The 17,640-nt window shown below is 44.3% G+C and overlaps 1 protein-coding gene across 1 annotated transcript; it reads right to left on the bottom strand.

Annotated features, from left to right (window-relative positions):
* Window positions 1-82: 82 nt before the first annotated feature.
* Window positions 83-4,175, bottom strand: LOC117461855 (protocadherin-8-like). Its single transcript, XM_034103833.1, has 3 exons — window positions 1,517-4,175; window positions 1,030-1,255; window positions 83-932 (listed from the first exon to the last, which is right to left on the bottom strand). Exons 1-3 carry the CDS (start codon window positions 3,971-3,973, stop codon window positions 577-579), a joined length of 3,039 nt encoding a protein of 1,012 aa, XP_033959724.1. The 5' UTR covers window positions 3,974-4,175; the 3' UTR covers window positions 83-576.
* Between the last annotated feature and the right edge of the window lie 13,465 nt (window positions 4,176-17,640).

Raw genomic sequence — 17,640 nt, 5'->3', positions numbered from 1 at the left:
CAATAACAGCGACGCCTGTTGGCTTTCACTGTAGTGACTGGTCTGACTCATGCTCCTGAAAAAACACTCAAGTACTCATATGTTTCAGAACAGTATTTCAAAGTTTATTTCCTCTCCGAACATTGTGATAATAAAAAAGAAATCTGTACAATTACTTATTATTGCATTCAAATAAATCCATATTGTTATCAACTTGATACATTGTGGGTCACCGGCCCTCCAACTGCACAGTTTATGGGGCCAATTTTAAATAGTCAGCGTGCTTAAAGTTCAATAATTACAATTCCTATGTACATATCTTTCCTTAATTATTACTTTTATAAAAAATAAAACCTCTGTATGTACAAAACTTGCATATAATACACTTCATGTCCATCAAAATGTCTCAAAGTGATTGAATGGCCATCACATGTGGCTTTTTACAATTACAATTAAAAGAAACACACAAATATTAGGATATAAACTTATATATGCAACAAAGAACCTCCAAAAGGTTCAGTATTTCTCATTGTCATTGAATCATAAATTAAAACATTGAATATACATTTCTTTTAGAGTGAGCTTGTGCAATGTCTGTTAGACCTCCTCGATGGGACAGTGTGTCAGGGTGGGGGTGTAGACGGGGATGGTGATGTCGCTGATGTCGCTGATCTCCTGCACCCTCACAGGTGGGGTGACCAGAACGTAGTCGTACTCCCTGTGCAGCACCTTCTCGTACACGCTCTGCAGACCCACTGTTTTAGGGATCTGGGCCGGGTAGACGTTGTCCCGGCGGTTGGGGTCCCGGGGCAAGGAGGCTGTTTTGGAGTGGCTGCTGAAGGAGGAGAGGGTGGGGGCTGGAGATGGAGCTGCATGGGCTCTGACTGCTGAGGGGCTCCAGCAGCGATCTGAGTGACCCAGGACCTTACATTCACTGGTGCAAGCCCACAGAGCTGCAGAAGAGAAGAAAGAAATAAGTTAGAACTAGAACCAAAGCATGAATCAACATTTATTCATTTGAAATCTAATTGTTTGTTCTTTTGCTCTTACCATTTTGGCCACCCATGGGAGGAACCACTGCTCCGTCTTTCTTCAGTCCAGTGTCTCCACTGACTTCACTGTCACTGTCATTGAAGTCACTGTCCCCCTTGCCACTGTCTTTGCCACTGAAGGCGGGGTCCCTGGCAGAGATGGTGGTGTAAGAGTTCCCCTTCCAGATAGTGATGGGCCTCACTGCCTCTTTACCGTTCCCATAGCCAGGCAGAGTAGAGTATCCCTGCAGGAGGAGAGAAATAAAGGAAGAAAGGTTAGCGTCTGGTTGATAAACACATTTCATATTACTCATTGTTGTGTGCGTGTGCGTGCGTGTGTGTGTGTGTGTGTGTGTGTGTGTGTGTGTGTGTGTGTGTGTGTGTGTGTGTGTGTGTGTGTGTGTGTGTGTGTGTGTGTGTGTGTGTGTGTGTGTGTGTGTGTGTGCGCGTGTGTGTGTGTGTGTGTGTGTGTCCCCTCCCAACAATGTCCTGAAGCTGCCTCTCACCTCGTGTTTACTCCTTCGAGGCTTGCTGTTGGTGTCTGAGTCATACACACAGGGCACCTCGCTGCCGTCATCTGAGGCCGAGCACATGTCGATTCCCCCGGGGTGAGCCGAGGTGAAGCCCCCGGGCTGGCTGCTGTAGGAGTGACCCTCAAAGCCAGCTTCTCCCCCGGCCGCGTGCAGAGGCAGGAGCGGGTTGTCTGCCACGTGGTTCCTGGCCCGCTCCAGCGTGCCCTTCTCCCCGTATGAGTCGCTGTCGTCTCCGCTCTTGTCGCGTTTGCGCCGGTTGCAGGTGGTGGCGATGAGGATGATGGCGAGCAGCAGGAGCGTGCAGCTCCCCGCGAGGACAACGATAATCACCACGGACAGGTCCCACTGCGCGTGCACATCGTCCACGCTGCCGGCCTGGTACACTGTCCTGTCGCTCGGCGGGGAGCCTGCGATGATGAGGAAGTGGAGCGTGGCGGTGGAGGTGAGCGCGGGCCTCCCGTTGTCGCTCACCGTTAAGGTCACGCTCAGGGTTTCGTCCACGTCGTGGCTGAGCACCTGGTTGAGGTAGATCTCCCCGGTGCGTTTGTTCACGGAGAACATGGAGGGCTCGCCAGTGGCCAGCCCGTATGACAGCTCTGCGTTCACACCTTCATCTGCATCCCGCGCGTCCACTCGGGTGATGACGTAGCCAGTCGGTGCGTCCCGGGGCAGCAGGACCTCCGCGGAGCCGTTATTGAGAGGTGGCTGGATGATCACCGGTGCGTTATCGTTCTGGTCCACTACCCTTATGTACACGTTGGAGCTGCCGGTCAGAGGAGGGGAGCCGCCGTCGCTGGCCGTGACGCGCAGCTCCAGCTGTTTCACCACCTCATAGTTGAAGCTGCGCAGCGCGTAAAGCGAGCCGCTGGCGGGGTCCAGAGACACGAAGGTGGAGATGGGGGAGCCCATAAAGTATGTGTCCGCAAGTTTGTAGCTGACCTTCCCGTTTGACCCCATGTCCATGTCCCGCGCCACCACAGTGGTGATGTATGCACCGGGCGCGTTGTTCTCCACCACGGATACCTCATACACACGTTTACTGAACACCGGAGCGTTGTCGTTCTCGTCTGTCAGTCTGATGGTGTACTGAGTGATGGTCCTGAAGGGCGGGGAGCCCAGGTCCTCCGCCACTACTGTGAGGTTATATTCGGGGATTTTCTCCCGGTCTAAGGGCATCGTGCTCACGATCATGAAGCTGTCCTCGTACGCCTGCTGGAGTCTGAAGTGATCGTGTCCGTACAGCGTGCAGTGCACCTGCCCGTTAGCGCCCGAGTCTCTGTCGGAGGTGCTGACCAGAGCCACGAAACTCTCTCTGGCCGCAGTCTCGGTGATGTACGCGATCCCTGCCGTGATGGACGTCATCGGGGTGATGGAGATCTCCGGTGCGTTGTCGTTCACGTCCTGCACCTGCACTACGATTTTGCAGATGGCAGGGCTCGGGTTCGGACCCAGATCGGTTGCCTGGACGTCAAACTCGTACGTGGTTTTACTTTCAAAGTCAATCTGACTCTCCAGGGTGAGCCGTCCGGTCTTCCGGTCGACTCTGAAGAGTTGCCTTATATCTGCAGGCACCTGGTGACCGAACCCGTACACCACCTCTCCGTTCATCCCCTCGTCCGGGTCCTCCGCGTTCAGGTCCAGCAGGAGGAAGCCAACTGGTGCGTCCTCGGTCAGATCCACGGAGAAGCTGGCCCGGTCGAACACCGGGCTGTTGTCGTTGTAATCTTTCACCTTGACGTTGATGCGCGTTGTTCCGGTGCGGGACGGGTTGCCTCCGTCCATAGCGACCAGCTCCAGCGCGTAAGAAGCCTGCGTCTCCCGGTCCAGCTCCTTCATAAGCACCAGCTCTGCATATTTAACCCCGTCGGCCCTGCTGAGCACGTCGATTGAAAAGTGGCTGTTAACTGAGATCTGGTAGCTTTGGATGTAGTTCGAGCCCACGTCCTCATCCACCGCAAAGTCCAGCGGGATCCGCGTGCCCACCGCTGTGTTCTCGGAGATCTCCAGACTCGACTCTTTCCGGGGGAACTTGGGGGAGTTGTCGTTGATGTCCTTGACCTCCACCTCTACGTGTACGAGTTTGAATTGCTCCTTGGCGAAGCTGACCACGTCGAAAGCGATGAGGCAGTGCAGGATGTGTTTGCAGATCCGCTCCCTGTCTATCCTCTCCCCGATGCTCAGCTGTCCGTCGCTCTCCCTCAGACGGATGAAAGAGGAGTTGAACTGTTTCATCATCCTGAAATTGGTCCTGGGGCCCCCCGAGGAGAAGGCTGTGGAGGAAATGTCCTTGGCCAAGTTTCCAATCACTGTCCCCGGTGCGTCTTCTTCAAATGTCTGATATTTCACCGTTTTCCCCTGCGTGATAGCAGCCAGGCTTACCAAAGACACGCACATAAGCGCCAACAGCCCGTTCCACCCTGCTTCTCCCATCCTGACACCTTCACTCCAGAATAATCTGAGAAAACTGTCCGAATTAAAGTTGAAAAACAAAACTGCAAAAAGCTATTCCTCCCCGGCTCTCCGGGTTGTTTGTTTCTCTATATAAAGCCAGTAATACATATTCCATATGTCTTTCAATGCGCACTCTGGATGCGCTCCTCTCTTTCTCTTTCTCTCTCTCTACTGGAGGTGTGCTGCTCTCTCAGCGCAAGAGGGCTGCAGTGTCTACGGGAGGGTTTATACGGCGAGGCATGCAAATGAGCCGCACTGTGACCAATCCGGGTTTTTGAGAGAGGAGGGGAGGGGGGGAATGGGGACATCTGAAAGACCTCTAAACCCTGTTTAGAGATTCCTGGACTGTGCAGGGACACTTGGCACCCAATATGTGGGCTAAACTCGGGGCTTGATTTAATACAGCTATAGTTTCCGTTGCTTGTTTATGTTCCTCGGGCTGTTAAATGAGTCTGCGCACTGACACATGGGGGGGGGGGGGAGCACAGAGATGCGCAGTGTCCCTGAGCTAGAGGACAAAGCTTTTGAATAGGAGTATCTGTTCAGGATGCTATAGCACATAGGCGTACTTTCACTATAAAGAGATTTATGCTTAAACACAGTTCGGTTGGATCCCCACACGTGCGGAAAACAGAGAAAGGCAGAGCAGAGAAAGTGCCCGCTCCAATAGTGGGGAAAGAACTTCATGCAGCAGGAATATGATGTCATTTGTCCTTTTCTCCAACTTTTAGAGTACCCTGATCCACTCACCCAGACAGATAAGATTTCATTAATGTGGACCCATAATGCTGAGACAGCATGCTGAATAATGGCTGTGCCATTCAAAGAATGTGGCGTAACTGGTGGTAATAGCATCGTTTTATTACTAATTTTACCCTCATTAATAAATTCCATATTTCTTTCTCCGTTTTATATTATTCAACCCGCCAGTGTGTTGTAATCCAATAATTGTTTTCTTATCAGATCATATCTGGAAAATGACTATATCCACTTAAACATTGATTTGATTCAAATTCTCTCCCAAGCTCAGATCGGCTCACGAGATGTCCCGTGCTCAAAGGGGGGATTTATGTATAAGCAAGTGTAACGTCCCGGCTTTACATGGGACTCGGAGTGGCCTCGCCTGCCAGAACAGAACAGGTGAAGACGACACACACACACACACACACACACACACACACACACACACACACACACACACACACACACACACACACACACACACACACACACACACACACACACACACACACACACACACACACACACACACACACACACACACACACACACACACACACACAGGCGGTTATGAACGCACTCACACGATCTCCCGCACACCCGTTACAAATGGGATTTGGCTGTAAACGCAGGAGGGATTTATCAGGATTTCAATAGTGAGATTATATCAAAGGCGTATGAAGCCCTCGTTAGTAGCGGTGGGATAATGTCATGGCAGGGTCTCCCTTTGCAGACGGCTATGCCGGCATTGTGGCCCTTTAGGCTGGGTCTGTGGGGGCCCCTAACCCCCGCTGCCTCCATCCAGCCCTCCGTCTAACTGCAGCATAATGAGGCTAAGCCACATGCAGCCTTTGTATCCTCTATCCCCACTCCCCCACCCTCCATGGTCCAGGCCACGACTCCTTTCATTACAGGGAGATTGGAGATGAATTGCCCTGGACATCAGGGTCCCTCCTATTAAAATACATTTAGAGAGAGACCAGGGCCCCGTCACGGCTCTTAAGAGATTTTCTCATTCTCCCTCATTGGACGTTCCCTCTCTTCCTTACTCAGCCCGCACCCTCCCCCCCCCCCCCCCCCCCTCACACAGCTTTTCAGGGGCAACACTTGCCTTGCAGTAGAAGCTAATATCAGTTGACATGTTCTATAAAGAACCCATCTGCCACAGAAAGTCAAATAGGAGACACCTGAATGGACAACATCTAGTCGAGCAGCTTGCATATAGTTAGACACAGTCAGGCCTGTCCCAAACGATAAGGAGACGTTATTCTCTGATTAATTAAGGACATTACAGCAAAAAGATATCAGCCCTTGTAATGCGTTAAATATTTATTGTATAATTCTTTTACGTCAGGCATCGTAGCAAAGAGATCATGAGAAGTGACTGACGGGCAATACATCTTAAAATATAGCTTTTTAGATCAGTTTTGATCCTGGAGAGGGTATTTCTCCCCCTCTTATCCGTAATTTGCATTTTTTTTTCAGACTTTCTGTTAATGGTTACATATTGTTACAGAAAATAATCAAAATGCCACTTGCCACATCCCTCATATTGTTGCTCGGCAGACCCAGTATCAGACCTTTTGTTTTCGTGTAAACGTTGCACAGAATAAGACTATAAATGATTGATTAAATACATTTTCGACATGTTGTGGGAGGACGTTACAGTTTCTCTCTAACACAAGATGACAGTTGAAGATAAGTATTAATAACACTGCAGAGAGATTGTCTTTCTCTTACAAAGTGGAACATAGAAAGTTAAAGGGATAGTTCACCAACAAATGATAATTTGAGAATCAATACTCACCAGTGTTACATTGAATTTGTGAATACAAATGTGTTTTTAAATAGTAAATGGAGAATCCGAAAACTGACAATTATTATTATAATTATTGATGCAGTTAATGTGTTTATCAAAGCTGGTAAAGGTGCAGCTAGTTTGAATTACTTTGTATACTGCAGGGTAGATTATTAATTTTACTCCATGTGTAACTAAAGTCTGATTTTATTTTACATTATTGATCAAAATATGCAAAGTAACTAAAGGTATTAAATAAATGTAGTAGCCTACTGAATTGTAGAAGTACAAAGTAACATAACATGAAAATACTCAGTCTAAATTGTGCTTAAGTACAGTATTGAGTCAATGTACTTAGGTACTTCCCACCCCTGGTTATAAGTAAATTATTTATAAATGGTGCAAAGCATCAGTAACTGCTGAATTAGTGTCAGCAACAACATGAAGTCTGATCCCAAAGATCCCACTTTCCCTCCAAAGCTTTATGAAGAGTGCATTGTGTCCCAGCTGAAAGCAATAATAATAATAAGGCGCCCACAGTGGGGCAGTTTGTATTCCGCCCTGTGAGAACCGTGCTGTTTATTCTCATCCCTGTATAGTGTTTAGAGCACAGGACTCTAATACCGCTCAGCATTCTCTCACACAGACAGAAAGACAGAGCAATCAAAGGCAAAGTACACTAGTCTCGCCTCGCGGATTAAACTCCCTGCACGTGCATGAGCTCCTGCATTGGACAGACTTTTTGTTTCTCTCCCCACAATGTTTGACGGGCTTCTCCAGCCTCACCCAAATCTGTCGTTTGAAAGAGACACATACCTAACAAAAAAATATATCTCTCACGTGACCAGCGTGTCGATCTCGTCCGTCTGCACGCGAGTTCAACAAAAGCAGAATTAGAGGGTCTCCAAAATCCCCTCTATTCTTCACGAGACATATTAGCATTTTCTTTAACGTATATAAATATGTCTTTAGAGGACCCCCCTCCTTTCCCTCCCTCTCCTCTTTTTCTTTATCCTCCCCACCATTGTGGTCCCATTTACTCTAGTGATCGCCGGGTATTTGGGGTCTGAAGCGGGTCGCCCGATCCCTTGCCTCTCGTCGGGGCTTAACTCTTTGAGATGGAAATCGGCGATTTGGTGTCTTTTGTCCCACAGATAAGCGATGGAAGGAGAAAGTGGGGGGAGAGAGAGAACATGAGGGTGAGAAGGGAGTATGTGTGTGTATGGGAAGGTGGGGGGGGGTTTAAGATGATCGATCAGAAGCCCCTCTCCCCCCCTCCTCCTTCCCCACTCAGCTAACCTTTGCTTAACTCGCGTGCCATCACAAGCACAAAGTCCTAATTGGTCGCCTGCACTAATTATCCAATTATCACCTCTCAGGCGCAGCACCTCACTCCAGGGCCCTGTCTGCCTCCGCGCTATTGATGAACATGATTAGCAGTGAATGCGAGCATTAGCTGCAGAGTGCAACACTTGAGAAACTCGTGTCAGGCTCCTGTGTGGAGGTCTTAAGGCCCTGACACACCAAAGAAAACTCGATTGTTGTGTTGCCTCACGTCTCCTGCGTCTTGGCCAAAGAGTCGCACTGGAACACACCGCAAAGACTTCAGCCGAAGGCCAAGTAGCACGTACGCACTGCGCATGTGTGAGTGGCAATAACTCTCCTTACCAGCAAGCGACGGTAGTGTGTATTCTTAATTCAAAAAAGGCAACCGGAAGACACACTGCATGATATACAAACAACAAATGGCGTGCGTTCCATTTTCACTCTCGTCCATCACAGACTGTTTCACATAACGACTTGTAATTGAAAACATGTTTAGTGCGGTAATGGAAAAAGAAAAAATAATAGCCGTCTGTGTGTGCCTTCTTCACTTCCGTTTCGCTTCTCATGCACTGATTCGCTAAGCTGAACAGCCAATCAGAGTGATTTATTTTGCCGACAGGAGCGGAAGGTGTCGGCACGGCCGAAAAGACACAACGGTGCTGGACACACCAATCTGAGTAGGGCGACAGGACGCTCATCGACGGCCAGACATCTATTGATGGCCCTGATATAAACAAACAACAAATAGCGTGTGCGTTCCATTTTCACTCTACAACGAGAAGCTCATGGGTCTTTCCTGAACCTGTGTCGATTGCTGGAGTTAAATGAAATCTCAGATGTGCCTCCTTAATCGTTTGTTTGAGTCGCTCACTTCCATTTTGCTTCTCATGCACTGATTCGCTAAGCTGAACAGCCAATCAGAGTGATTTCTTTGGCCGACGGCCTTTAGCCGACAGCCTCCCGATTCAACATGTCGAATCGATAGCGGAAGGTGTCTGCACGGCCGAAAAGACACGACGGTGCGGGACACACCAATCTGAGTAGGGCGACAGGACGCTCATCGACGGCCAACATTGGGTTGGTGTGTCTGGGCCTTTAAGAGAGGATCGCACTTCATAGACAGAGGGCTAATGGGTCCATTCAACCTGCATTATTACTGAACCCTTATCGAAAATTGGACGCATGATAAAGTGGTGTGCAGGTTAATTAGGGCCCTTTGTGTGTCCCTACAAGCTGACAAATAAAAGTTATAGCCTGAGACCCGAGTATGACACACGTGCAAAGGTCATCTCATGGTGAATTAGTTACATAGGCCTATGCCATTTCTTGTGTCAAAAGTGACAACTTATTTGAACATTGTTTAAGAGATTCTTCCAGGGATTTGTAGGTGTTGCCTGAACCTTATAAGGTGTAAATCTGAGATGATAAATAGATTACAAATCTAATAATTTTTCACTCAAGCAAAACAACAAACATTTGCTCGAGCTTTTCTGCTGTGATAATTGGATGCTTTTCTTTCATTTATCTGGTTGGACAAAAGAAGGGATTTAGAGATGTCACCTTGCTTTTGATGATATTTCTTTGTGCTAATTCTGACATTTTATCGACGTAACATTGAATCAAGTTAATACAAAAAATTGGTACATGCAGCCCTAACGTCGTCCTTGAATCTTTATCTTTACATATCCCCGATAGTACATTGAAAATATTCCTGCTCATAGGACTGTGTGTTATCATTAACTCGTAAATATTCATAGTGCTCTTTCACAATAATACAGGAATGGTATTGGACTTATGGTCCAGAATCGTACTTCATAATTGCATAATTGTGCATTTACTAATATTTTAGATTTAATAAGCACTTAGGGTGACTAGATATATCTGCCTCTGGAATTTCAGTACTTCCCTTAAAGCAACAAATGAGCACTTGAAGTAACTTATAATCACATTGTAACATTGATTGTGATGCATTATAACTATGGGACTTATAATACACTCAGCCAGTGACAATGAAAAAGAGGTTTGTATCTTTTTGCTTTATATGTGGTATAATTCATGTTATAGAGAATTGTGAACATTTGCTTACAGATACAGAACACTTTAAAGCATGCTATACTTGGGTTAATAGAAAGTGCAAACATAATAAATGGAGCACTCCAATTTAAACTTCATATCTTAAAGGAATTTTGGACAACTGAAAAAATAATCCAAAAATGTCTGACTCAGCCGAATAAGAAGTTACAACCCCTACCCAACTGTGTTGTAAATATGCTCGATTTAATGAAGACAGCCTTATTGACAATGCTATATATACAGCTATTGTGATTTCACCAACAGAGTACATGTGATTGAGCCACATTCAGGTCTGAATGCAGCAGCAGGCATGGACAGGCACCAGAACGCCACCAGATTGATAACGTCCAGTTACACTAAACATTTATTGTCCTTTCTCCATCTCTTTTTCCTTTAGTTAACTTCTGCTCCGATCCATCACCCTCCAGCCCATCTGTCGCTGATAGCAGCAACACTTTGAATAAATTCCTCCCGACAAACAAAGCGGTTAACATCTCATGAATGCAGCTTTTTACACCCCACATACAGATTGTGGGGAAACTTTAGGGCCAGTGGAATAACCAGTGCAAAGAAATCTGTCCTGGGACACTCCCTCTTAGCTTCCACTTCATTACCGGTATTGTGCTCGGGAGCGCGCAATCTGTGCGGCCGTCTCCGCCCGGCCCCGCCAGCTTTCTAATGACTTTCCAATGGTGATTTAGAAGCGCACAGGACGGTTTCCCCTGCGAACTCCTCCCACCTCCCCTCTTCATTCTTCCTTTCACTGCTTTTCAGTCTCATCTGCTTTTGTTTAGCTGTTTCCAACACGGCATGTGATTCAGTGGAGGTCAGGAGGAGCGCACATACAGATTCACACATCAGGCACGAATAAAGGAACGATATATTGGGGAGTAACACGTTTGGCCCCTGCCTGTCTAGTGGGGGAATCAAGAGAAATAATTAGAGGTTGGGGTCTGGTCTGAGGATGTTTGCTCCGAGTGCTTTGTACCCTTATTTTGAAGACAAACAGGGGCTTAAAGTCGGTGCGTGAGGTAATAAAAGGCTGGAGGGGGGGTTGTGCGCACACCTGATGGTTGTAGTGCGCCAGATTGTGCCGTGCTTCGACTGAACAGATGGGGGTGGATGAGTTAAGAGAAGCAGGGGGGGGGGGTGGCAGACGTCTGCATATCATTCATGTGAAGTTATGTCTCCCCTTCTTCTCCCCCCTTTGCATGGTCTCTGTGCATTCAAAAATAATCAGGCACCTGCATATAGATGAGCTTTCGTGTGTGAGGTTGATGTAGCCGGAAGAAGGTTGGTGGCCATAAGTGCCTGTGATAATAATTCATCAATCAATGAGACATTGTCTGAGGCTCATAGGGATCTATAGGGAAGCATTTAACTGGCCAAATGGCTCACTTAACAGGACATTAGTAATCTATAGACACAGCAGTAACACATCGCTGCATGAAAGATGAATATTAAGCTAAAGTGTGACTGGTATTCATGTTATGTAAGAGTATTAAAGTAACACTTCTCAACAGCTGTTCCAGAAACAGATCAGCTCTATCACATTTTATCCAGAGCTGACAAGTGTTAACTCTGAAATATGTGTTTCTTCCTTAGCCATGCTAGCTCAATGACCAGTGAATGAGATGGAATACAATTTTGAACAGACATTCACGGTCCCCAGAGAAGTCCAGTCATACGGCACAGTTTAGGTGGAGCAAAAGATGGAAAGGTGACACCTTTTTGCTTTTTTGTTTTCTTTTAATGTGAGTATAATGTATGGGTGCATGTAGGGAATAAAGGTTTTTTTGTTTTTAGTTTAAGTTAAAAAAAAAAAGAAGAAGAATGTAGTATCCTGCTTCATTGTTGACAAAGTCTACAGTTTGCCATGATTTATTCTCATTACGTTCATCCTTTTTGTATTATGAAATATCCCTACAAAATGATGGATTGCAGTTCGGTTGACGGGTTCATGGTGCCAAGATGATGAATCCAAGTAAACTTGATCACACCTGGAATTTCCGTCTGAAGTCATGGGACAACAGATCAGTAAAATGTCTTCTCCGCACAAAATACTTGTACATTCATGTATCCTTATACCTTAGTGATCCCCAAACTATTTACTTCATGACGTTTATATTTGTGGATATAATGAAATTACATTAATGTTCCTCTTACGATCTTGTATGTTGTATGTGAGGGGACTGAGGATGGAAATTAGCTTAAAGCTAAAATCCGGCTCATTTATGCTTGTAAGCATTGTTTTGTTTTAAAGTGTTCATCGATGTGCACTGTCCCGGTTGAAATAAACAATAAAAAAAAAAAAATTGTTATCATTTTGGTGATCTCTAAACTTTGCATCAAGCACAATCATCCTATCAAAATGTTGGTCATTTGTGTCAGCTTCAACTAGTTTGTGTATCGCGATAATCAGAGAATGTTAGCATGATACAAGGCTGCACTTAGATTTTATGCATATTCCAGGCTAAACACTTGCTGTGAGCATGTTAGCATTGTTACTGCGCTTGTCAATCAATCAATCAATGTTTATTTATATAGCCCAATATCACAAATGTTACATTTGTCTCAGTGCCAGTGGACTTCACAGTTTGTACAGAATATCAGTATGACATTACGACACCCTCTGTCCTTTGACCCTCACATCATACAAGGAAAAACTTCCAAAGAAAACCCACAGTTTAAGGGGAAAATGGGAGAAACCTGAGGGAGAGCAACAGAGGAGGGATCCCTCTCCCAGGATGGACAGATGTGCAATAGATGCCGTGTGTAAATTGAAAAGATAATACATTTGCAACATAGGTAGTCCAAATGTTTGGAAATGCATGTGTGTATAATAAGAAGATGAATCCAAGAGGATATCCATCCAGGACCACAGCAACAGGCATGGCCACGACTCAAGATCCAGGGCTCGCGATCCAGGACTCCGGACCACAGCAACAGGATCATCCATGACTCCGGATCCCGGCGTATATAGACACCAAAAAGAAAGACATTTGGGGAAGCTGGGTTAATCGGAACATGAGAGTACACAGGTATAGACAGAGAGAAGGAAGAAGTAAGATGTCCCCCGACAAACTAAGCCTATATCAGCAAAACTAGGGGCTGAATCTAATCAGCCCTAACTATAAGCTTTATCAAAAAGGAAGGTCTTAAGCGCACTCTTAAAAACGGATAGGGTGTCTGCCGCCCGAACACAAACTGGAAGCTGATTCCACAAATGTGAAGCTTGATAAGAAAAGGCTCTGGCTCCCATTGTACTTTTAGAGACTCTAGGAACAACAACCAACGTAGGACAGTAGGGTATAATGAGTTCTTTAAGGTAAGATGGCGCCTGCCCATGGCTTGCATGCTTGTAAGCATGCTCATGTTACAGCCTGTCCTCCTACAAAAAAGACCATATAGGCCGATTGTTCATGCCCTTATTACGACCCAGAGACACGTTTTAAAGTGTATGTTGTTTCTTAAACGACCACTAGAGGTGCTCTAGTGGTCGTTTAAGAAACAACATGCTCCCGGCCCGTTCATTGCAAACGCTCCGGAGGGACGTTTGTTCACAAATAATAATCTATAGTTTGATAGATATTACAAAGATGATTTGAGGTCTCGCCAGGATAACGCGTATGCAGCTTCCATGTAAAGCTAGCGTGGGTGAAAACAGTTTTTCCGGTCTCGAAGTTTTCATAATAAAATCGGATATATTCCCCATACTGTGAAATGATTACACAATGATATCTGCATTACTTATGAAGGTAGATATGGTGCAAAATGTGAGAGCGTGTAAAACCTGATGTGAGCACTTGCAGAAAAAAAATCTGAGCTTGTGTGCTTACATTTACACTTGTATAAAATATCCACGTAACTGTGAACCAAATGTAAACTTGTATACAAATATCCACGTAACTGTGAACCAAATGTACACTTGTATACAAATATCCACGTAACTGTGAATCAAATGTACACTTGTAAAAAATATCCACGTAACTGTGAACCAAATTTGAAGTCACAGAAGAAAAAAAAAAGTGTTGTAGCTTGTAGAAAAAAAATGAACTTAGAGATGAAATGTTCACTTGAAGAAAAATACATATTTTTTAAATATATTTTCCATTACAACTGCAACTTTATTTATTACAACCTCTCAAATCAGTCATTACAACTTGACGAATCTGCTCTGTGGCAGTATAAATCGACGAATCTGCGGTCTTGACTTTTGCTACACTTCTTGCGATAAATGTCAACAGTCAACTTTATATTTCTTATTGTCTAAAGCATTTATTATTTTCATTTTCCCCCTCTCATATTCAGTGTGGACAGATTGAGACAGCGTGGTGTCCAGAGGGCTGCAGAGACTTCAGAGAGAAACCTCCGTGTGATGGACGTCCTGTCTGTTGGTTTGGAGAGGACTGAGGGTCTTTCCTCAGCGAGGAGGACCAGGCCTGATGGAGGAGCCCATGCTGGGCATAGCTGATACCAACTGCACAGGCCTAGTCTGTCACTTTATTTGACTAAATGTGTTTACTTATACATTTAATAGGTTTACACCTTCTGTCCATATGTGCTTTTTATTTAAAACATTTGATTAACTTTTGGTTCACATTTCAATAAATTGTATTTGCACTCCTTTTGTCCATTATTCTTACTGAAAATGTTATATTACACATTCACATCACATCTGACTGAAGATTGGCCCCATTTATTTGTGATGTTGCAAACTCTGCGGTACAAGGCACAGGTGATGTGAAGCTCATAAAGTGAGGCAAATAGAAATAATCAGCAGATGGAGTGTAGATGTGGAAATAGGTGCATTCGATCAGCTGACTATGTTTTTCGCCACACTTTATAAGCCTGACTATAACCACCCCTTCTCTGAGGTGCAGGCAGTGTCACAAACAAATGATGGTCATGATAGACTACAAAAATATTCGGTGTGCAGATCTTTGTTTTCACAATAAAAGTAGTTTCTTAGTGAATGTCCTGTACTGGTCTTAAAATCTCATAACATCAGCTTTTAATGTTGCTCTTGGATGTTCTTCTTGACCCTCAGAGAAGGAGAAGATGTCGTGTCTTTCGGGCATGTCCTTTCCTAACAAAAATTACAAGAAACTTAAAACATTATTGCAGAACAAGTGTGTTATTTATGAAAGAGGTCTGTTTGTGTGTTATGGGGCTGTTGATATAATTATTTTTTAATTGTAATCAGTTTATGAATGAACAGTATGAAATTCATCAACATTGAAATATATGTTATTATCAAAATAATATTTAACTTATCAAAACGTAGTGCAACTGTAGAAGCTTGCTCTGTTGTCTCACTAAAAGAATAACTTTTACCACGTTTTTTACAGACAATATTGAGAGATAAATAGTAGCAGTTCTCACTATGTGTTAAATATCTTTACCTTCAATACATTAAATTAGAAAGCTGACAGTCATATTGCTTGTTAACATCTAAATGTAACTTTTTGCATGGAAAAAAAACCTCAACTTAACTGATGTGTAGGTGATCTAGTATTTAGTATTGTTTAATGGAATGTATATCAGTGTATTAAAGTCAATACTTCATTCATTTAAACCAATATCTTTCTTGATTCTTTGTACAGTATGAAAAAAGAGTCTTTGTACCTGTGCTGAAGTTCACTGCTGTGAGGAGTCCAGTTCTGTCTCTCACTCTCTGGTCCAGCCTGTCTGCATCACCTAGACACTTTAAACAAACAGATATATATGTAAAGTACCATGTGTACAAACAATATAACTGATTCTCTTCTGTTGAACATGTTGGATAGTGTATTGTCCGAGTCAGGGTCCTTTTTATTTTACTGTAACTTTGGAAATTGTGTTACCAATGCTTACTGTTTATTTGATATCAATTTGTAATACAATTAATAAAAAGCACAAGGTTTGGGTTCGTTATTCAGATGACTGTGACGTTAACTTGTAAGCTCAATAATGAACTCCAGCTCAACCAACCGTATTGTAATCATCTTGAAATATGACATTAATAATTGTAATATACACACATCTTATTGTGAGGTTGATTTCACATACACTACTTCGACGTTAGCTAAATAGAAAATAGCATGGCTAATTTACAAAGGCTTTAAAAACACAGCAGGAGCAATTATACAATTATAAAACGTGTCATTATTTCAGTACAGTTCAATTGGTTTTATTTTCATAAACGGTTATCAACCGTTAGTGCCAAAGCAGTAGGCTATAATATATGAATTGAATTACTGCTGTATATTAATGGCCAAACTATCCTACAATTTAGGATTTTACAGAGAGGGTTATTTGTGAATAAACGGGAGCACTAGAGGGCGAAAACTTTAAAACGTAATTATAGGACGTATTAAGCGTTTGAACAATCGTCCCATTTGGTCGTATGAGTTGGAGGACTTGTTGTCATGTTAGCATGGCTTTGTTTGCATTTAGCTCAAAGCCCCGCTGTGTCCATTAGATCTTCACAGAGCTGCTAGTTGTTTTGTTGGGTGACTTATGACATTGAGTATAGAATTGCATTAAAAGGTCCACTTTCTAGCTTTTGTGGCGTTAACTACATCCAAGAGCCATGATTCAGCGCATTACGCTAGCTCAGATGTCACACATGATCTAAGTGGCGTCTAACTTTGGTTCCATAACAACCATAGTATGCGTGTTAATAGTTTTTCTCCCTACTGAATAGCTTCACTGCTCTTGTGTCAGATTCTCCATTTTAAAAGGCTGTGAAGTGCTACATTTGTCATATGGCAGTGCTACGCTCAAATGCCTTCTTTATTCTTTTCAGAGACATAAAGTGCTCCTGATGAGATCAAACATTTCCATCTGCGTCTAACAAACAAATAAGTCATGTTTCTGCTGTGTGGGCTTATAGCATTTTGTTTTTAATGACACATTTCATCATCACAGACAAGCTTTGCGACAGATTTCTTTACTGCTGGATGACTCCCATCATGAAGAAAAACATTCTGATGCTTAGCCTATACCGGTATTAGCTCTTAAACTTTAAGCAATAACCCACTAACCTACTTTATAGCTTTTATGAGTCACAGAAGACAATCACCAAGTGCATTGCAGCTAAGGTGGAAACGCTTCTTAAACTTTTGATAGGCAACAGAACACCCACTCTCACTTACTTTGTAATTCCTCTCTCTTATCCCCTCTCCCACTCCTCTTCCATCTTACCTCTTTCTATTTCTCTCTCATTTGCCTACTTCTGCTTGCTGTTTCAAGTCCCCACAGTGCTATTTACAGCATGGCGCGGGGCTATATTAATGTGACTAAAGAGGATTGTACAGGTAACACAAGTCCAGCTGGCAGTAAGCTCGGCGATGCGGCTCCTCTCTCAGAGAGCATTAAAGCTGCCCTGTTTATGGAGTCACCCTCCATAAACAATACTTCATAATTCTCTTTGAACGTTGCAGCACATGGCTCGTATAAAACAACACAAAATATGAGGGGACACCATGCACACACACACACACACACACACACACACACACACACACGCACGCACGCACGCACGCACGCACGCACACACACACACACACACACACACACACACACACACACACACACACACACACACACACACACAGAGAAGGCAGGCTGCACAAAAACACAACCGTGGCATTATGTGGACTCTCTGCATCTGCCAGCAAGACTTGAAGGGAAGGCATTGTTTTACCCCCGGGAGTAAACAGCC

This window comes from Pseudochaenichthys georgianus, chromosome 17, assembly GCF_902827115.2.
Source record: "Pseudochaenichthys georgianus chromosome 17, fPseGeo1.2, whole genome shotgun sequence".
Lineage (NCBI taxonomy): Eukaryota > Metazoa > Chordata > Actinopteri > Perciformes > Channichthyidae > Pseudochaenichthys > Pseudochaenichthys georgianus.
Note: the sequence above shows the minus strand (reverse complement) of the source record. Positions and strands in the feature narration are given on the sequence as shown.